The sequence below is a fragment of the Dermacentor silvarum genome, chromosome 4 (assembly GCF_013339745.2).
Source record: "Dermacentor silvarum isolate Dsil-2018 chromosome 4, BIME_Dsil_1.4, whole genome shotgun sequence".
Classification (NCBI taxonomy): Eukaryota; Metazoa; Arthropoda; class Arachnida; order Ixodida; family Ixodidae; genus Dermacentor; species Dermacentor silvarum.
This window is the reverse complement of record NC_051157.2, coordinates 65,344,221-65,366,970: the sequence shown is the minus strand read 5'-3', so window position 1 is coordinate 65,366,970 and position 22,750 is coordinate 65,344,221. Positions and strand designations below refer to the sequence as shown.

Below are 22,750 nucleotides of genomic sequence, written 5' to 3'. Positions count from 1 at the left end.
TAGACAAAGGCTCTTGTGAAACAGAACTGGACCGACAATATTCGTACACATTTTGGTGATGGATATGTCAAAATTGCTGCTATAGTCTTAAGATTTATGTTAAAGACATGACTTTACAGCTGCTCAATTTCACAGTTTTGACTTGTGACAAAATGAAGGCTTAAGTAGTTAATTAGCGAACCTCTTCAATTATACGGCTACATTGCGATTTGCCTTGCAAGAAATGTACGCATTTTCAGATAACCCACCTGAACAGGTGGAATTAAGTTACCAAGGCGATTATAAAAGATCTAATAAAAATAAATAAAATATAAGATATTGCAAGTACGGCTGAGTTTGAGCTTGGCCTTCGACTTCATACCAGAAAAACAGCGATAAAAGAGGGATACTATAAAGACCGGGCGCAGGACAAGGTGGGATTCTCTCTGCCCTTATTGCCCTATTCTCCGCGCAGTTTTTGTCATGAACGCTTTATCTAATTTACGCACGTATTCGCACCGTGTCGTGTGCTTCAGGTCGCAGCATATTAACATTTTACAGGACAAGAGCAAACATCGAAAGAAAAGAAAGGGTTTCTTCTTCTTTGAGCTTCTTCCTTTTCTTCCTAGAAAAGGAAGAAGCTCAAACTGCACGCGCGCCCAGAGGTAGTGCTAAAAGAAAAGGAGAAGAACTTGGCTAGGCGCAGCGCTGAAGTCTTGCAGTCGGTCATTTGCTCACTGAACGCCCAGCCTTCGATTTCTCGCTGCTGACCTCGAAACCACAAGTACAATGGATGACAGCGGCATACCCAAGGAGCTGGCTACGGTGTTCAGGTGAGCCGGAGTATTACTGTTGCGACGATCGGAAATGTGTTAAACTGTGCGTTTCGCGGAGCGCTTCCGTACATATTCAACTATAAGCAGAAATTTTGGGAGTAGAAAGCAGTAGCAAGATGTTCACCTGGCGTGCACCGCGCCGGCCGCGTGCGGTGCACACAGGTGAAAAATCTTGCTACTGCTTTCTATTGGTTTCAAGTGGTCTAAGTGGTCCCACTATAGTGGGGGACTACGGATTAATTTTGACCACTTGGGGGTTCTTTAACGTGCACCCAAACTAAGATACACGAGTGTTTTTTGCATTCCGCTTCCATCCGAATGGGGCTGCCGCTGGAAATCGAACCAGCGTTCTCGAGAACTGCAGCACAGTGCAGTAGCCGCCGAGTCACCATATAGTGGGTCGTACTTGTAAAAAAAAAAAAAAAAAAAAAAAAAAAAAAAAACACCTGCAAGATCAATAGTTCGCGTGCAACTTCAGTGCTTTCTTGCTTCAAGAACTTGTTCTAGACTAAATAATGGTGCGGCTATTTTGCCGGAAGCAGGCAGTTCGCGAAAATTCCGTAGGCTTGCGCATCTGAGTTCTGACAGCAAGTGTAAACAGCGAGTCAGTATTTAGTATGTATACTTTGGTGACTCTTCTAGGACACCAAAGCTGGAAACCGGACTGGTCCGTGGGTTGGGGGCTAACCGTCATTCTACTATTTTGTGCAGGTGCTAGGTGTTTTCGTTTTAAACACAGGGTTTTTATAAATCGCCTATGGCAGGCACAATTCGATTTCTAGAGCAGGATTTTTCGAAGAGGCGCACATTAGAATGACATGCACGATAAATCAAAATGCGTAATTGCAATTCAACACAATTTGCCAAACTTTTTAACTATATTTACTTTATGGCACGCATTGCAATTTAAGAATTGTAGCCGGTGAGTCCGCAAGACGTTAGTCTAATTGGTGCAAATTCTGAGCATGGCACCAATTTTGTTATATGCGCCGTCAAACAACACTATTGTACCACTTATTTTAACAAATTGCCCTTTTTGTGCTCTGAAGCACAAAAATACCTGGAACGCCAGTGTATCTCGTTGCACATTTTTGGAAGGAATTTCTCGAAATAGGTGCCAACGTGATTATTCGTGCGGAGCGGATACGCCTTGCGAACTCACCGGCTACAATCGTAAACTTCAGCCGCTGCCGTTTGGTTAAAAACTTCATTAGTGGAGTTCAGTTAACTTCCCATTATACATTTTGCTTTCTAATTTCTATATTGTCCCCGTCTTCGAGACTGCCACAGGCGATTTTCGGAAATTCTGTATTGTCTAAAAAAAAAAAAAAGAACTACAGAGGAAACCCCCGGTATGTTCGAGACCTAACTCTTTTATGCTTTGCTTAACATGATGACGTGCTCAGGATAATCGAAGAAGACAAGGATCAAATGTTGTCCTGGCTGAAGGAGTTGGTTGCCATCCCCACTGTCTCCGCAGAATTGAACCACCGCAAAGACATCATGCGCCTCATACAGCAGACTGAAGAGGTTTGTGCCTACAATATATACCTGATCGAAGCAATCGGCACAAACGTTTCTTGCGTACGTGTACGCCACACAGTCTCGGCTTAACGTGATACAACAGACAGAGCGACGCTTACGCTCCGCTCAGATTTCACGCATTGAAGCACTGCAGGAAACTGCGTAGATTTCGCGTTTTTTGGTAAGCGTGTCTTGGTAAGATCTTTCTCTTTGGTAAGAACATTGCACTATCGATTCGGCAGCAAATAGATCAAGAATCCAAATGGAGGTGCCCTAGCTCATTCTCCACTCAATCGGCTAGCGGAGCGACGGAAACGTTCTGCGTTTCGCTGCCGACATGAGCGTTGCGCGCAAGCGCACTAGCGTTCTCGCTGAGCGGTTGTGTGCACGGGGTAGATTGCCAACATACGCCGGTCTGAGCGGAACGAAGCGTAAACGCTCAGCTAAAGGAGTATACGGTATTCCAGTATATACGCAACGGCGTTGCGTTAAACCGGGTTACCGGATGTGGGCACCGACATCTTACGCTCCGTCTAACTCCCTCTAATAGACAGTGTTCCACGAGTGTTATTATCGAAAAGAATACATTTAAAAAGGCAGCAACGTATTCGTGATTGCGCTCCTGCAGCGAAGTAGAATACACTTGGATACTGCAATAAAAAGCTCTGTTTGTATGGTTGATCTCTGCCCCACCAGATGGCGCCACCAATAAACCAGACCGCCCACGCCTCCAATGATGCGGCAATCGCCATTGCGCGCATTGGAGTACCGGACACGCTGTAGTACCTCGCGTCGCCCAGTGCCACTAAAGAGTTTGACGGCCGATTTATGCTCGTGTCCGTAAACGTAATGCCGCTTGCGGAATACCGGGTTTCCGGAGAGGTGTACGGCCGCAACAACGCTGGTAGTGACATCTGGCGACGCAGTGTCTAACCAGAAAGCACGCAAAACTAATGCTGCAGTGACCTAAATATTCTACTTCAGTGCTGGTGCAAGGCGTTGGTAGCAACGTAATCGTTAACGTCAAGTACTTTCGATTATTTTGATTTCAAAACACATTGAATTTAGACAAAATGCCACAAGATGTCGCCACCAGCTTTGCTACTGTCCCCGGATCCGGCAAGCCACAAACGCTAAGAAGTTTACGAAGAAACTAAAACTATCTACTATGAAGCATGCGCTTTGAGTAAGAATAAGGCAGTCATGTTCTTACGATTTCCGGGCAGTGCGGCAAAGGCTATTGCTCGAGTCAGCCAATTCATTAACGAGAGCGGGCTGCGTGCTCCAAAGAGGGAAGGAGGGCTCACCCATTGTGCGCCACTACTCCTTACGTGGCGTTTCCATTCAAAATGCGTCGCGCGGAATGCTATCGGAGGCGGACATTGGGGGTGTGCTTCTGGTTCTTTTTTCTAGTTGGATGACGCAACCCACAGCTTTCACTACACTACGCGGAGTTGAGATAGAGTGCCACTACACCCTCCATCCACCCACCATATAATCCCCCCCACCACACCCACCATCCACCCACTCTAACCACCATGATTACCACTACGCCAACTATAATTTCTAGTGTGCACTGTGCATGCTAAAAATTATAGTTGTGCATGATGCACACCCGATTTTCCCATAATGTCCCGTACAATTTCCAGCATGTCCACCATCAAATTAAAAAGCCGGCAGATCCCACGCCCTGTGGGAATCGATGTTATGCGAAGCAGTGCACGCGGAGCCTAGCAAGTTAAGGAAACGACCATGAGAGCACCAAGACGTAAGCGACTCTTTCATGACCTACATGACACGCGTGTCATGACATTCATGTCATGAGTCCTCAGGAGTCCCTTTAGCTACACCTAAGAGACCTTAAGGCGAAAGCCTTAGTCATGCTCGTGATATGACTTCGACCATCAACCTTCAGACTTTTCCTTCACTTAATTAGTACCACACCCGAACCCAATCCAGTGGTTTTTGAGTGTAAATATTTTTTTCGCAGAGTTATTGTCATTTTTGTTGAGTCATACCCATGATTATGACTTCTAACATCATCCTTTAGTGTTTCATTCACGTAGTGCCGACGTCCGAACTCATTCCACTGTTTTTTGAGTGTTAATCTTTTTTAGGTGAGTCATTGTCAATTGTGCTCAGTGATAGTCATGACTGATTTCTACCATCATCATTTAGTGCTTCCTTCACTTAGTGCCCACGTCCGAACCCATTCAAGTGGTTTTTCAATGTTAATTTTTTTCGTTCAGTCATTTTGTCATTTTTGCTCAGTCATGCTCATGACTTTGACTTTTACCAGCATATCCCTTAGTGTTTCTTTCACTTAGTACCCACGTCCGAACCCATTTCAGTGGTTTTTAAATGTAAATTTTTTTCGCTGGGTCATGACCCACTTCACATGCATGTCATGACATTCATGGCATGACATATCATTTATGTTCTTCATACGCTCCTGTCATACTATGCCAATTTTGGTACCTACCAAGTTAACGAACCGACCATGAGAGCACCAAGACGTATGCGGCTGTTTCATGACCTACATGACACGCATGTCATGACATTCATGGCATGACATATCATTTATGTTCTTCATACGCTCCTGTCATACTATGCCAATTTTGGTACCTACCAAGTTAACGAACCGACCGTGAGAGCACCAAGACGTATGCGGCTGTTTCATGACCTACATGACACGCATGTCATGACATTCATGTTATGACATCATTTATGTTCGTCATACACTCCTTTCATACTATGCCAATTTTGGTACCTACCAAGTTAACGAACCGACCATGAGAGCACCAATACCTAGGCGGCAGTTTCATGACCTAAATGATACGCATGTCATGACATTCATGTGATGACATATCATTTATGTTCGTCATATACTCTTTTCATAGTATGCCAATTTTGGTACATGCCAAGTTAACGAAACGACCATGAGAGCACAAAGACGTAGGAGGCTTGATAGATAGACAGACAGATAGATAGATAGATAGATAGATAGATAGATAGATAGATAGATACTGTCAAAGTAGCAAATGTTCGCCAAGAAATGCTTCGCATTTAATAATAGAAAATGCTAAGATTTGCATTAGGGTATGCATTACGTTATGCACGACGCCGTAAGAGCTGATATTTAAAGATATAGCGGTCGCCTTCAATCTCACGTAGATCACACTATCGATTCTTCTGGAAAATTAAGTGTCTAAACCATTTATCAAAAGGACAGCGTATAAACCAAGATGCACGATTATTAATTTTCATGCATATAATTTCGCACTTCGTTGCGGTTCAGCCTGTCTATAACGAATTCTTGTTCATCGTCAGTAAAATGCACTCGATCGTGCAAAGCAAAGGCGAATGAACAATTTCTGTCTTGCCTCTCAGAACGGGCATGCGATTTAGCCCCAGCAGTTTGACTGTATATACTGTGTGAAGTACTGAACATGTATGTTTAAAAGACTTAGTTGCCTAGCTTGTACGTTCTTGAAGCCAAAAGGGCTGAATGAATTTTAATACAAAAAAATTATTAAGAAATTATTTTGCGTTAGAAAAAACTTTCTGAAGAAGCGTATAAGATACAAAAAAAAAAAACTATGTTTTAAATGGCCATTTTAAAGGTCTGAATGAGTGCCTGAGGGTATTCATTTTTTCTTGCGCTAAGTACAGTAGGACGCCACAGAGATGAAACGGACACAGGATATGAAGCGGACACGAAGTGACACACGCGAGCGCAACGTGTCCGCTTCATATCCTGTGTCCGTTTTATCCCTGTGGCGCCCTACTGTACTTAGCGCAAGAAAAAATGAATGCACACCAACTAGCCCAATTCATAGTTCGCCCGAGGGTATAAAAACCAGCTGTTCTGCCAATTAACTAATTGCACACGTGAATCATCACGTGTTTCTGTCTTGAAAAGAGGAGGAGCATAAGGTATCATTGCTGGCAAAGGCTTAGATGTGTTAAATCTCCCTTGCCCAACAGTAGCGCGCACTGTACGTCAACACTGCGGGGGAAGCGACAGCAGGGGCATTATGATTGTTTGATGCAAGAAACGTATCTTACGTTGACTACATGACTATAGTTTCGGTTTTGCAATACGTGCTGAAATTTGAAAATTCAAATTTTACTATAAATATTGATTCACATTTAAATTACTGGTAACCGTTTTTTCACCGCAGTTCATGACCTCTGCATGGCTTATCAGGACCTGCATTCACAAAATGTTCTTAAGGGAGAATTATTCGCATACGGGAAAAATTCAGCCGATCCTGATGCTGGATTTATTAATAGCGAAGCTACCCTGCCAATGGCAAAAGGAGTACTTACAAAGGAAAGGCTTCGCGGATTTGGCCCCAGCTCTTTTGAGGGTACCCTTCCTAACTCTCCGAAACGAAGTGGACGCTTCGCATGCCTTGCAGTCACTGATAACTATTAACTGACGTTTCAGCTCGTGCTTCCGTAACAATGTTTCGCGGAATACGTCTTGCTTGCAATTAATTCTGCTTGATATGTAACCGATCTAACCCTGCTTTTTTTGAGACACGTTTTTACAATATATTGATTCGCAATTTCATTTGAGCGATGCAAAGTGAGTGGCTAGCTCTGTGGACGCTCCCCTCTTCCCGTTTGCTGCCGTCGCACGTCGCCTGCAGAAGCTGAAGAAACACGGCGTGCACGTCACTTTGGAGCCTCTGGGCGACCAGAAGCTCTCGGACGGTAACAAGATACCGTACCCTCCTCTGCTTCTGGCCAGTACCAAGCACGACCCAAAGCGGAAGACGCTGTGCGTGTACGGCCACTTGGACGTCCAGCCTGCGCACAAGGTCAGTTATCCACTACCGGGAGCTTCAAAGGCGGAACCAACTTGGAAATGATTGAGTTGTCCGGTATACCGATGTCTCAAGTTTGTAATAAGCACCAACTAGCCCAACTATCTTCTCTCATTACACTAGCGTTCTGTCCTGTGTGTTTCTCGCTGCTGTTCGTTGTGTTTTTCGCGCCAGTTAATGATGTCTCAAGAGCGTCACATGGGCAATTTAAATCACATTGGGTTTCAACAATTCCTGTCCTCAATTGACAAGCCAATGCTGCAGTGTTTTTTTTTTTTTTGCTCGCTGCAATTAGTGCGGTAATGTGCAAAACCTCCACGTCGCTAGTCCTGCTTACGCTGTAATAGGAAAACTCCATTAATAAGGCGGAAAAACATCATACGTATAAGCGCTGAGAATAAAGCGCTCTGTGCTTGGAGACCGAACAAAAATATATTGCTCTCAGTGCAGACCTTGCGCTAAAGGATATTAAAGAGAAAACAAGCTGGATTTGTAAGATGCTTCCGGAATAGTAAAATGGTCACTCTTCCCGTGAATGGAGACTTGCGAAACCATAAAACAAAACGCACTAAAATTGAAGAGTGGTGGTGACGCCAATCTTGAATTCTCGGACCAGTTCCCGTTGACGTCATGAAATTTGACAGCATCGGAGTCAGCGAATCGTTGACAAAGGAGCATTACGCCGGCCTGAAAATGAGCCAAGTTCTCAACATAGCAAAACTTTCTCTGCACAAGGACGGCTTAAATATGAGAAAATACTTCGAAATACGCGACGTCACACTGACAAATGGGCGCCACCATGACCCCGCGAAATTAAAAAAAAGAAAGAAAAAAAAAAGGATGTTTATTCTTCATTCTCTCCGCCATTAGCAAACTTTTTTTTCGCAAAGTTATTTCTAACACACTTTTGAAAGTGCGTTGGTTTAAATTGACTGAGTGTCGCTATTTGGTGTCCGCTTGAATTAAGCTCTCCCCTTGATCTGATTATTTGTCACAGGTTATGGTTTACTACGGCAGCTCTCTCGATGAGAATGGCGTCGAGGATAATGACCGCGAGCTTTCATACGCATAGGCCTTTGCGTGTGCGTTTCGTTGTTTCAATGAAGCGCCGCGTGGCGCGCTCGTCGCCACTTTGTTGTAGGGAGCCTACATGCAAGCGCTGTTTTAAAACAGCGCTTGCATGAAGGTTCCCTACTTTGTTGCACAGCGCTTCGCTTTCACGTTCGCAAGTGGCGCGCGCAAATAGTTACCCCCGCGACAATTTAATTATCCTGCCGATTCCGGAAGATTGCGAGTGGCAGAGGGCCGCGCGCCCGCTGGCCTGTGAGTTAACGCAATACGTAGATGTTATTCGAATTCGGGCTCGAAAGCGATATATACACAGTGCCGACCGCTATAGCTGTACTGGCGTTATACGGGGTGGTGAGAAATTTATAAGCTTTCCGGAATTTTAAAAATCTCCTGTGGCAGAGAGCGTAATTCTTGTCTTTGAATTAGATTGTTAGAAGAGGCGGATGTTACTAACACTAGAAATCGAAACACATATTCATGTATTACTTACAAATACCTTGGTGTTACCCTTACTAATGACTTGACTTGGAGCGCTCAGATTACTAACGTCATATCATCTTCTAATAAATCTCTTGGTTTTTTAAAACGAAACCTAAAGCAAGCGCCCAAGCATGTGAAATTGCTAGCCTATAAAAACTTAATCAGACCTAAACTCGAATATGCATGTGCCGTATGGAGCCCTCATCAAGCATATCTAATCAACGCACTTGAATCGGTGCAAAACCGTGCCATAAGGTTCATTCATTCAACGTATTCCTATGATGTCAGCGTGTCGTCATTGAAAAAAGAATCCGGTTTGGTCCCACTCGCTAATCGTCGTCGCATCTCAACTCTCTCTCTTTTTCATAAGTTTTATCATACTTCACTTAATCAACCGCCATACATTATTCCCGCTGCCCGTATATCACATCGCACTCGGCACGCGTACCAAGTTGGCCGCCCTCGCACTCACACTACCACTTTTTCAGGCTCATTCTTTTTTCGCGCAGCAACAGATTGGAACATGTAATTAGAGAAATAACTAACTTCCTAATTAATCACCTTACCCGCACAAAATGCAATTTACGAATTGTAGCCGGCGAGCTGGCAAGACGTATCCACTTGAAATGAACCTCCATGATGACACCAGTTTCGAGATATTATTTTCCAAAGTGTGGAACGAAATACATGGACGTTCCAGTTACTTTTGTAGTTCAATGAGTAAAATAGCGTATTATTAACAAAGTAAGCGGAACAATAGTCCCATTTTTGCGTCGACTTTGATGGCGCATATCTCCAAACTGGTGTCATTCTGGAAATTCATTCCAAGTGGGTACGCCTTGCAAACTCATCATTTACAATCCGTAAATTGCAGTATGTGCAGTAAAATAATTAAGAAGTGAATTATTCTAGTTTTTTTGTCAATTTGTTGAATAAGTGTTTCGATTTCTCGTGCAAGTAATGTCCGCCTCTCTGAATAATCGAGCTCAATGACTAGAATTGTTACCTAGCGGTAAAAGGCAAATTTTAAAAATTCCCTGAAAATGTATAAATGATCACACCGTACGCAGATAGCGCGGAAATCGACGCGTACGATGCGTCTCTGAAAAGTGTGGTGCTATAGTACTTCACAGACGTCGTTCTTTGGGCTGCCCCTAGGAAGACGGATGGGAGACGGAACCGTTCCAGCCCGTGGAAAAGGACGGCCGCCTGTTTGGCCGCGGCACCGCGCACAACAAGGGTCCGCTGACCTCCTGCATCTGGGCTCTGTGCGCCTACCTGCAGAGCGCCGGGAGGCCGCCCCTTAACGTCAGGGTGAGGTCTGCCTCGTCGCGGGCGGCCCTTTTCAGATATCCTGCGTCGCAATTAGCTTTCTTTTTTTTCCCGTAAAATATTGGCACGTGCCATCACGTATGAGCCATCCGCAGTGGCACGTACACGCTTGGGGGTTGGAAGAGGAGGAGGACGCTTTTCCCTTGTCTGATTCCGGTAAAGACGTGGGCTCCTGGCTGTCTGTGGTGTTTCGCCCGTGACATTACTGCATGGTGGGGGCGCTGTGTAACCTAGGTGACACATATCGGCGAGGGGATGGTGATCGCGATTGGCGGCGCTGAACAGTCGAAGGAATTCACTGGCCCGTCAGGTACGCTTCAATTTCGCGGGGAGGCTCAGCGTAGCGCGGGTCTTAGCGACAGCTATTAGTGTCTGACTTATCAGCAGAAACGATTAGCTTAAAGATGCCGTTGTGGTTGTGCATGCTAAGAAGTTCATCAGCTGAGCACAAAATTGAGGGTTTGGTTTTCGGCTCTCGGTAGGCTGCATTTTAATCGCGAAATAATGAAAAATGGGCGGTGTGCTCGCATTTCAGTGCATGGTAAAGTATCCCGAGGTGATCAAAAATAATGGTAACAGGTGCGCAAAAATACATGGCTGGGTAGGACATTGAGATAATCGTGGCCGCTATGATGAACCACAAGAAGAGCAAAAAAAAAAAAAAAAACTGTGCCTTAACCCGATCAAACAACGTGTCTGCCGCTAATATCCGGCGACCTCGCGGAAGCTGCGAACTGCGTTCCAATGTTGTGTCTGGGTTGCAACGTACAAGTTGTCTATTACGTCATATACACTGTGTGACATCGCATTCGATGACTTTGTCATGACGTTCAAATGCAAAATTAACAACTTTAATCAACACTCACTTTTCCTGGCCTTTTAATGCCTTTCTATATGTCTATAGTCATATAGTCCTTTTTCTATTGCTTCCTGAAATTATCGGCCTTAACATATTTTCCTATGCTGTTTTTCTTGACATTTCTTTTTATTTTCTCTTGCTCTTCACTCTCTCTTTCATTTCCTCTTGTTACCATCTCCAACCTTTATTGACTTGTTTACGATTAACTCGCCTTCTCTTTACATGGCTGAACCGCTTCTCTGTTATCTCGAACCAAGGTGACTTTGTTGCGAACTTCACCACCATTGAGGCAGTCTCGAGTCCGCATTTCCTCGTAACAATCTTTAAGTGCATCTCGGTGTCACCAGACAAAACACGTCTTCACAAAAGATCACGTTCTTTACGTAAACCGTTGCTGGTTGGACCCGCTGTATTTCCACCAGGCCTGTCAGATTTGCTGGCGAAATATCCTTATTGCAGAATGCAGTCGAAAGAATGGATACCGGCAGCACTGCATGGATTCGCCTCAGCGGCAAGCAACGCAGAACCTTACCACCGTTTCTTCGAGTAATCTCTCTATAACACTGCACGAATAGCTTGATACTACGCAGTTTGAGCTGTTTGTCGTTGCACGCAGATGCTGATCGACAGCATGCAGGAAGTGGACTCGCAGGGCATCGCCGCTTACCTCAAGTCGAGCAAGAAGAGTGAGCTGCTCGGCGGGATCGACTACGTGTGCATCTCGGACGGCGTGTGGCTGAGGCCGAAGACGCCGTGCCTCACCTACGCACTTCGGTGAGGCTACCAGTGCATGCCCCATCTCATCTATGCAGGAGATCGGAAAGAACCAGATGAACATTATAGATTCGTAAACAAATAAATAAGTAGACAAATAGAAAGAGAGGGAGATGACTTAAGAAGCAGGGTGTCCTTGAATCGGTGTAAATACAGGCACAGATGCTTATGCAGATCCAATTCACATGTTGAAATATGAGAAGCGAAGCTTTCGTGAAGCGGCTAAATAAATGTCATGAAACTGATCATATTCTGCACAGCGTTTTGCACCATAGCGATTACCTGCATGCCGGTGCCATGCAACGGCATCGGGCCAATCGATTGACGTGACATTTAACCTGGAGCCGTATTCTCGAGGATATTTATTGGTAAGTGCTCCCACTGGACGGCCGCTTTCGCTAATGATACGGCCAGAGTTTGTTCTAAAGATCAACTCCAGCGTAAAAGATTTTTTTTTTGTAAACGTGGGCCCTGACTCCACGGAGATTAAAAATGAAAGTTATTGCTGAAAACATCGGAGCTGGCTCGTAATCACAGAATGTTTGTACGCTGCAGTATTTTGTAAGAAACTGCTTCGGCCAATCGCGAAGGCGGAGGTGACCGGCCAGTGACACAGTTTCTGCGAACTAAATGCTCTGCTAATTCGGCCTACAGAAAATTTCCATCGCTCTTGCTTTGCCCGAAGTTCATCCCCGTGTTTGTTGCTTCAGAAGGAACCTCTCGGAGAATTCGAGACGTTGACGCCGGGAACAATTAATGGTATAATTCGGCCGCACTATGAAGCACATATAAGCTTCAAGTATACGACAGTGTTATACGTACGTCTGAAATGAGCGGAGAGCTTTTGCTGATGCGGTGGCCGGACCACTAGCCACCGCCAACAATTCTTGCGCAGCTTTGTACATCTACCTATAGCTGGTAAGGTAACATACGTATACTGGGCGGTAAATACCGACGTTTACAAATTCAGGCGTGCTCTTCAAACGTTTACAACAGTTGAACGCATCGATAGAATTTACAAAATCGACAAAAAATGCGAGCCTGAAACACCGATGTGCCAAGGAAAAACAAACAACAAACAAAACGGGAACTCTTAGGACGCTCGAAAATTTATTTCGCTCAGTACAAAAGTGCCTTCTGTATGCACTAAAAACGTAACGGCTAGTTTGCGCAGTTGTTCAAGAAACATAGATTTGAAGCCGCATTGACTCTTGTCACTGGTCTCTTTTGTCAGGGGTATATGCCATTTTCAAGTCGAAGTCACTTGCGCCGATTCGGACCTTCATTCTGGAGTCTACGGTGGAACAGCGTAAGATGTTCATTCGTCCGTGTGTTTAAAATGTTGCCACGTACACGCATAAAATTTGAGAATAAACAAAATCGTATTGTTTTGCGGACAAGGCTGCGTCACTGCTAGCATGCCCGTTTAAGGCACCGCAGTTTGATTGCAAGAAATGGTAGAGATTTGAAATTAGAAAAGTCCACAGAAGCTGAGACTGCTAATGACGAAATTATATTTCTCAATACTATGCCAGCTTTCATGTTGCTGTACATTTCAAAAATTGCAAGCTTCATGTTACTTTGCGTGACCGGCTCATACGTTGCATGTGAACGTGCGCGTTGCCAATACCTTAGCGGCAAGCATTAACGATCCACAGCGGCAGGCGTGGTGCTTCTGAAGAGTGGCTGCGGGCTTCACGAAAAGTGACGTACATATAAAGTAAAATATATGCAACTGCTGTGTCATTTGTACTGATGAGATCTGAGCACGGAGTGTGTCGTTTGGCTGCCTTGATTCATTAGTTAAAGTACGTAAAAGCATACAAACCAGCATGACGGCTAGTGTTCATTCCTCCGGGAGTGTGCTTAATTTGAATCGCGGTTGGGTAGAGGGCGTTGCACGTCCAGTAACAATATCTTCCTCTCTGCATTCTCCCTAAAATCAAGTTCGTGTTTGCCGGGTCAAAGTTGCGGAAGCGTGGGCAGGCGAGAGCTACCCCATAAAGTACTAAAAAATAGGTTTCTTGCGGTTCTGGAGTTTCTTGGCCACTTATGCCAATTGTTTTTGTCCTGTAGCGCCCGTTGTGTTTAAAGTCCATGCCATATACGCAACCTGCGATTTTTTCACACGGCAGCATCGAAGCGATGCCCGACCTGATGTACCTGCTCAACAGCTTGACCGACTCCGAGGGGCGAATCAAGGTGCCGGGCATCTACGACGAAGTGCTGCCCTTGACGCACCAGGAACGCAAGGTGTACGAGGCCATCGAGTTCGACCTTGTAAGCGGAGATAAAAGATTGTAAGCGGTGATCAGCATTAGCAAGGTGTACGAGTGCATCAAGTTAGACATTGTAAGCCGTGATAACCATTAGGAAGGTGTACGAGGGCATCGATTTCGACCTTGTAAGCGGTGTTCAGCATTAGCAAGATGTACGAGGGTATCGAGTTAGACCATGTGAGCGGTGATCAGTCTTGTAAGCGGTGATCAGCCTTGTAAGCGGTGATCAGCATTAGCAAGGTGTACGGGGGCACCCAATTCGGTCTTGTAAGCGGTGCTCAGCCTTGTAAGCGGTTATCTGCATTAGAAAGTTGTACGAGGGTATAGATTTCAACTTTGTAAGCGGTGATCAGCATTAGCAAAGTGTACAAGGGCATCAAGTTCGACCTTATAAGCGGTGATCAGCCTTGAAGCGGTGATCAACATTAGCAAAGTGTACAAGGGCATCAAGTTCGACCATATAAGCGATGATCAGCCTTGAAGCGGTGATCAGCATTAGCAAAGTGTACAAGGGCATCAAGTTCGACCTTATAAGTGGTGATCAACCTTAAAGTGGTGATCAGCATTAGCAAGATGTACGAGGACATCGAGTTGGACTTTGTGAGCGGTGATCAGTTTCGTAAGCGATGATCAGCCTTGTAAGTGGTGATGAGCATTAGCAAGGTGTAGAAGGGCATCAAATTCGACCTTGAAAGCGGTGATCGGCCTTGTAAGCGGTGGTCAGCATTAGCAAGGTGTACGAGGACATGGATTTCGACCTTGTAAGTGGTGATGCGCATTAGCAAGGTCAACGCCTCCTTTACTAGGATGCCTGGCACGTCAGCGCCGAAGCCCCCGCTCAACCCTCTCCTGTTTACGCGCGCCGCTGCCGCGCAGCGGCGCTGTGTTCTGACACTATCGTGCGCCCCACCGGCACCGCTAGTGCCCGCGCAGTATCGGTGGTAGCCCATTCGGAGTCAGGATTAACGTTCTAGGTCTTAGTTTTTCTCGGCGCCCGACGTGCTGCTTTTTATCGTTTGTCTTGCCGCTTCATTGCTCGGCCTAATAGCCGCAGTTGAAGCCCAGCCACACGGTATTGCTGCGTGCCCTTTTGCATGTCAAGCCAGCGCAAGAAGCTCCCTGGCTTTTCTGTATTGTATATCTCGCGTAGTTAGTGAAAAAATTGCGTGTGAGAACTGTGTGGCTTTAGTTAAGAAGGCAAAGAGAAACTCTGTTATGGATGGGTTGATTTCCCACCAAGATAGGGGTGGCCTCTACTACCAGACAGTAGAACTCATTAGTTCTTTGTGGTCTGAAGAAATATGTGGAATGCTATCAAACCGAAAATCTCTCCTGAGACCTATGGAGCAGTGTTTGTAGCGCAGCGTGAGTGTAATCGCAGTCTTGCCTGTGTTGAAATGTGAAAGCTGCAACGATGACCACGGGAGGCTTTTGTACAGCTCATATGAAAAAAATTCATGAAGCCGATATCTGCATCTAATAACATCGATATTGAAACTGCATATAATAAATGTAGACTTTGATGTTCTTTGTTTGTTTAGTGAAGTGATTTTATCGAACTGCAGGCATGAAAAACTATAACAGTGTTATGAATTGGGGAACATTTCTTCCCTATTCCTTGCTTTCAATAATTGTTGGCTTCCTTAATACATAACGAACCCCCTCATTTCCCTACCCTTGTTTGTGTAGCAAAGTCATTTCCTGTTTTGCACGTCTATTAACTGTCAATTTTTTGCATTTTTCTTCATAGCTGGGACTGCTGCTAATATGCATAAACAATGTCATACTTATTCCTGCCATAAAATGTTTACATATTTTTTTCTTCTTTGTTCATAATTTCCTTAGCATTATGTGCAGGAGCCCATATTTGATCTCGCTTTGCATTCATGCTTTTTGTCTTTTTTCATATTGAATCAATTATTCAAATATTATAATTATGCATTATCCTCAACATGCCCTTTTAGCAAAGAATATTTAGCCTGCACTTCTGCTGCAGTAAATAAACAGTTATTTTTATTTTACTTCATTTACTTTCTCATTTCGTCTTCAAAACTACCTAATTTCACTCTGCTGAGCTTTGCAAATCTTGAAGCACAATTTTTTTTCACCGTTCAGCGTTGCAAACCTTCGGAGAGGGACCGGAGCAGTGACTTGCTATTGCGGAGCAAGCGGTGCGTTGTGTCAGAAGTTAGCGCCACCTCGCGGAAAGCCGGAGAAACACAGCGGTTCCAGACGAACAATAGGAGCGCGGCCGACGTGCCAGGCATCTCAGAGTAAAGGAGGCGCTGGCAAGGTGTACGACCCCATCAAAATCGACGTTGTAAGCGGTGATCAGCATTACCAAGGAGTATGCGGGCATCGATTTCGAACTTGTAAGCAGTGATCAGCAATTGTAAGGGGTGATTAGCATTAGCAGGCTGTACGAGGTCATCGAGTTCAGCCGTGTTAAGTGGGGATCAGCATTAGGTTAAGCTTTACAGTGTTCTCGTTGAGCGCTGTGGCGAGGATGGTGACAAGAGTTCCAAGGTATAAACATTGTCTGACGACTAAATGGCACTCAGAATCATACTTTTATAGAGTATATATACCGGGTGTTTGAACGAACACTTTCAAATTTTTAAATAAATTGCCTGTGACAGATATCAAAATTCTAGCCCGTGAGCTGATCTACTCGGAGAAGCGGACATTACTTGCACAACAAATTGAAATGCACAATTGACTAATTAACGAAAACGAGCTAATTAAGCTTTTAACTAATTACTTTATGGACACATACTGCAATTTACAAAATCTAGCTGGGAAGTTCGCAGGGCGGATCCACTTGGAACGAATTTTCAGGATGACGCCAGTTTCGAGATATTAATTCCCGAACATTGCGGATAAATGCATTTGCGTACGTTCCAGTTACTTTTGTGCTTCAACGCATAAAACGCCGTTTTATGAAAGGGACACTAAAGCAAAGCGATAAATCAACTGAGACTGATAAGGTATACTTCAAAAACTCTGCTGTCGTTAATTACACTGCAATAGGTCAATTATTAGAAGAGAAAATGAAGGTCAAAGTTAATACTTTTGAATTTCGCGCGCCGTCCCCAACGTCAATACTTCAGTGTGACGTCACGACTTCTCAAGTAATTTTTCATATCTGGGCTACGTTGGCTCAACAAATGTTCGCAAAACTTGCCTGGGCTCCTCTATAACACAATGTAGTCAATCTTTAGAGCTAAAGAATTAACTGAGACCTAGAACACGCTGTTAAAATCCATGACCTCACGGAGAGCTGGTGCGGGAACTTCAAGGTGGCGTCGCCACTCGCCTGTGCGTTTTTCGTTTCTTTCTGGCTTACCAAGCGGCCTCTAGCGGTAAGAGTGGTGTTTTCGGTATTGTGGAAGAGTAATCTACTGATACAGAAGAAATCATTTTTACCTTTAGTGCCTCTTTAAGAAAGTAAGTAGAACGACGCGGCATCTTGACGCAAGCTTGACGGCGCTTATCTCGCAAATGGTGTCATCTGCACAATTCTTTTCAATTGGATATGGCTTGCAGTTTCGCCCGCTAGAATTTGTAAATTGCAATTTATGCCCTAAGGTAATTAGTTAGAATCTTAATGAGTGATTTGTTTGTTAATTAATCGATTACAGATTTCAATTTTTGGTGCAAGTAATGTCCGCCTCTTCGAGTAAGCTGTTCATGGACAAGAATTGTGCTATCTAGCTGCCACAGACAATCTTTAAAAAGTTATGTGTTCGCTAAAACATCCTGTATATAACGACGCAAGGATGATAACGACTCGTCTGCTGGCCTGTAGTAAGTATCTTGTCCGGCTAAGCAATGTACAGATTTTCTATTGTTTTATGTTTGGTTCTTCTTTTTTGCTAGAGCAGGAAGGATTAGCAGGCCTGAGAGATATTTTTTTGTGAATCACAATTAAATGAAAATAAGGCGGTGAGGATGTGCTGGCTAACACTCCCAGAGCTAATCTTGTACACATAGAGAAATGTCCAACAAAGTGAACGCGACCATGTCCATCACGGTGGCCTAGTTGATAAAGCACAGTACGCGTAATGCGGAAGCTCAAGGTGCGGCTCCCATATACGTCAAGTTATCTTCCCGTCCATTTTCATTTCATTTTACCTTATTATTTCTACATTTCAAATAGAACGTAACAATTCGTTTCTCTGATGCCTTCACTAGCTTCATTGTCTCTTTCAGCTACTGTTAGAATATGGCGCTTTGTGTCTCTACCACTTCTCATCATCGCCTTAGTCACGCTGAAAATCGTGAAAGCTTTACAACTATGCCAATCAGGTTTATTGTCTTTATTGTTTTTAACTATGTGGCATATTTAGCACCTTAGAAATTGTTACGTGTGCCTCAATTGAATGTGCGTTTATCCAGGTGGAAGGTATATTCAGTGCAAAAAATGATCTGTGATTTTAGTATACTTTAGCTTACGATTTCGTTTTAACAGCGAAGCTGTTTAAGCCAGCCGTAAAAAGTGCGCGTTTCACGAAATTATCATCATCAGCATTGGCTCGAGCGTCGTCGTCCGCAGCTGGCTCGTTGGCGCCCCTCGGTGAGCGCTCGTACTCGTGCTCGGCACGCGCTCGTGCCACTGCTCCCGCGTTCGTCGTCGTCTTCCACAGCTGGCTGCGTTGCCGCTGATACTTCCATGCATAGAATTTCACTTCTGTCGCCGTAATGGGGAGGCAAAGCTTGCACTATAGGCCGCGCAAAGCTCGAGACACAACGGAGCTAGCCGATCGATTGCGTCTCCTGGTAGTAGCTAGGTTGAACTTGGCTATGTCGAAGTTGAACTTGGTTGTATCTAAGTTGAACTTGGTAGCAGCTAGGTTCGGCCTTGGATATGCCCGAGTTGAACTTGAATATGCTAGCTATCTCTTAGGTTATGACGCAATCGATCGGCCAGCTTCGCTGTGTCTCGAGCTTTGTGCGGCCTAGTGCAAGCTTTGCCGTTTTTTTTTATTGCAACAGCCATAAAGTCAAACATAAATCTCGCACTTGGCTGAATGAATCAGTTGAGTAACTGAAAAGCTTAGCATAGTCGTTCGTAGTGTAATGTTACTTCTGAACTCCACGGCTGGCAAGACTAAGCAGTGTGTGAAAGATGCACGCGGCCTGTAGATAGCTTGTTTGCTCCAATTTGTGAACGACGAGATGCTATAGATAAAAGTCGGTATAAGAGGCATCGTCATAAGAAATAAGAAATGGCGCACCACCCTAGGGGTAAGATAATAGCGGGAATTAGCTTCAGGTCTACAGAAATTACGAAGGAAATTCCAAGGGAATTAAAACCACTGAGCGAATAATTTGATGGGGATACAACGTCAACAACTTGAAGGAAGAAATAAAATTGTGGAATGGAAGTGGGAGCACTTGACATGCCTTTCTTTTTTATCAGTCTTCATTTATATGCTTACGTTATTGGGGACCTTTGCAGGAAGCGTACAGAGAGGAGATGGGCGTCTCCAGGCTAGCCGTTGCCGACAAGGTGGAATTACTGATGCGTCGGTGGCGCTATCCTTCGCTCTCTATCCATGGTGAGAAAAATCGACTACGTCCTCGAGATTTTACGACGTAGACGCGCTTAGAAGAACGTGCGGATTTCGTTAGATGTTGTCGAAGCTGTACACACACTTTCATGGGATACGATGCCAATGATCTTGCCGGCAAGTTTTCATGCCTTGCTGTTGAGAACCTGCCTGTCTAGTTCTTTTTGTCGGGTAACTGTGGATATAACATATCCGTACCCACAGCAACTGCACAAAGGAGCCCCCCCCCCCCCCCCCCCCCCTGTCTTTCTTTTCTTCCTTTTTTTTTTCATTTGCCTATATTGAGCAACTCAGTTTGCGTGCCTAGAACTAACGGCGCCTCCAACTGCACCGATATGCGCACTACACGCGTTTTGGCTGTTTCAAACCATAAGGAAGATGACGTCACGTCATTGTAAGAAAGGGATTCCCTTCAAGAGTGTTGAAATTTGATCCGCCATCTTCCATACAGGGCCCATCTAATAGCCCTAGTGCACATTTTTAACACCACCAATCAATTTTCGAAACCAGGTCGACACTAAAGTTCCTATACCTTCGGAAAAGTACCCCCATCCTTTGAACAACGCCGCTTCTCTCTCACCTGTATCTCCGATTGGACGATGATAGCGCGCGCTTTCACTTCTTTATATATATATATATATATATATATATATATATATATATATATATATATATATATATATATATAATTTTCCCGCCTCAGCACCATGTTGAATGCTCCTCTGCGCAGCCGCCATCGCCGGCAGCGGAGCCGGCGCGCGCCCGGCCTGAAAGCTTCAACGGGGGCTTTCGAGGGGCGCCACCGTCGACTTACTTTCGCAAGCAAAAAGTAAAGAAAAAAAAAAACAAGCGTTTGAGGAGAGGGGACGACGGAGGAGAGAGTAGTGGGTGGTACTTTTCTTATATAGGGATTTTAGTCGACACTGCAGCGTCACGCCCTCTTGTGACAATAGCACTAATGGAATATGCTGAATAAACTGGGAGCACTTATCGCTATACTGACAGTAGCATCCATCCATACTATATTTGGTATAGAACCACGTCCTGCCGAGAAAAGCGAACGTGCTTTCCGACGAAGCAGATGCTGTTGGAACACGTGCATTGGAAATACCGCGTGTCCATTGGTGCAGGCGTCGAAGGTGCCCACTGGTCGGCCGGCGACAAGGCTGTCATACCGGCCCGGGTGGTGGGCAAGTTCTCTATACGCACGGTGCCAAATCAGAAGGTGCACAAGGTGCGCGAGTGCGTCGAGAAGCACCTGCAGGACCAGTTCACCAAGCGGGGAAGCCCCAACCAAGTCAAGTGAGTCGCGAAACGCTGGACGCGGTACTTTGCTGCCCATCTCCATGAAGATCACTAAGTGAACGGACTGGCTCACTTTAAATAGTTCAACGACAATTATACCGTGTCACGTTATGCCAGATGACGATGAATGCTGAAGGAAACTCTTGCGATGGTTTCATATGCTCTTTGGACGAAAAGGTGCGTGCCAAAAGTTGGCCTTTAGCGCATCTCAACAATGTGGCAGCTTAAATGCGTGCATTGACGGAAAGCAGACAAAACAGCTATAAAGGACAGATGCAGGTTTACAGCTGGTACTAAGGAAAGAAAGGAAGAAGTAGATCAGTAGTCAAAAGTCTCCAAGGAAGTGAGGTCGGAGGCGCATTTGTTGGCTTATATGCGGAAAATATACAATATTTTTGACATTTGTACATCTATATGCGAGCTCAAGCTGCGGCATTTGTCGCCAAGACTCTAACACACTCCCAGGAACCACAAGCGATAGCGTAATTTACGTAGCATAGCGTAGCCTGTTGCCATATATCGATCTCCTCACGCACCGTAACGTGATGTTTCAGGGTCATCATGTCGCACTGTGCCGAACCTTGGTTCATTGATCCCAGCGGACCGAACTTTCAAGCCGCCGAGGCTGCTGTTAAACATGGTATGTCGGTGATGAATAGCTTAATTTAGCAAATACATAACAACTTCACTAATGAATATTTTTTATGAGGCTAACTGACAATGATGTGACAAATTCCGTAGATGTCAGTAGCGGCTTGCCTGAGTAACGTAATCACATTTAAAATTATTGTTTTGCTTACTTCGTTTTGTGTGCTTCGTAATAACAGGCAGTAAACACAAGATTAGGCGGTATAAAATACCAGATAGCGTTAGCTGTGATCCGTTGGATATGGAACTCTCATGTTGCTAAAATAGTTGCTAATATAGGATGAACCGTCGTTTCGTAATAACTGAGGCGTCTCTCATGAATCATCATCACGTTTCGGGAAGTTTAATCTTTCAAAATTTATACTTAAACTTATGCTCGCCTCCCCTAACTGTGATTTCCGTGCTCACGTTGGTTTCGAAGGGAATTCAGGGCGCAGGCTCCTTTCCCAAGCGTATCACCCCTGAAGGAAGCCGAACGCCAGGCCGGGGTACGCTTGTACCCTTTTGAACCAGTGGGTGCCCGGCGGCGGTGGGAATCGAACCCACAGCCTCCCGCAGCCGAGGCGGGCGTTCTACCACTATGCACTTTTTTTTCTTTTTTTTTTGGGGGGGGGGGGTAATTGTTCAGGAAGCGCAGGTCAGCGTAAATAGAAAAAAAAAAAAGCATAACATAATCAGGTGATGCACAGCTTTGGCTGAAAAATCTGCAGGAAATTTTGGTACTTTTCCTGGGGATCTGTGTTTATCAGAGAGAGCGAGTGCTTGCTAGGCGTTCACAGACATGCGCTAAAGTAGAATAAAGAGACGCTCAGAGAATGCACACGACAGATCTGCAGAGGGCGCCTACTCCATCCGAAAAACGTATTTCCATGTCACCGCTAATTCCCAACATCAATCACATCTGTTGCTTTTTATTAGCAAATTTGCTCGAGCTCGGGCTTGTACTAATCAAGGCCTCCTTTAAAGCGAAGCATTTTTTTTTTTTTGCGAACCCTCTCGGACTTTTCTGTCTGTGGCTGCTGCTGTCTTGCCGAATAGCTCACACTTATACGTGCCCGATTGTCATCGAACCTAGGTACCCCAGCACAGAAGCCGGATGATTTAACTATTTGGCCACAATCGCATGTATACTACTGCCGTGCAGACGCCAATTAGCTCTTTGAGATGATCGCCAAAGACGAAGGAATGAAATTGGCAAATTTATTGCATTTGTTTAACCACCTGACGAAAGCTTCGCGTTACATAGATTATCTAA

At 44.8% G+C, this 22,750-nt stretch overlaps 1 protein-coding gene across 1 annotated transcript in view; it reads left to right on the top strand.

Moving 5' to 3' along the window:
• LOC119448660 (cytosolic non-specific dipeptidase) overlaps positions 1-21,516 on the top strand; it is a 29,432-nt gene extending 7,916 nt beyond the window's left edge. Inside the window, exons 2-11 of the mRNA XM_037711889.2 lie at positions 765-812; positions 2,222-2,345; positions 6,998-7,168; positions 9,884-10,039; positions 11,533-11,690; positions 12,925-12,999; positions 13,826-13,970; positions 19,431-19,530; positions 20,673-20,844; positions 21,402-21,516. Of these exons, the coding sequence (XP_037567817.2) occupies positions 765-812; positions 2,222-2,345; positions 6,998-7,168; positions 9,884-10,039; positions 11,533-11,690; positions 12,925-12,999; positions 13,826-13,970; positions 19,431-19,530; positions 20,673-20,844; positions 21,402-21,516 (1,264 nt within the window). The remainder of the gene's footprint in view (positions 1-764; positions 813-2,221; positions 2,346-6,997; positions 7,169-9,883; positions 10,040-11,532; positions 11,691-12,924; positions 13,000-13,825; positions 13,971-19,430; positions 19,531-20,672; positions 20,845-21,401) is intronic.
• Positions 21,517-22,750: the final 1,234 nt, after the last annotated feature.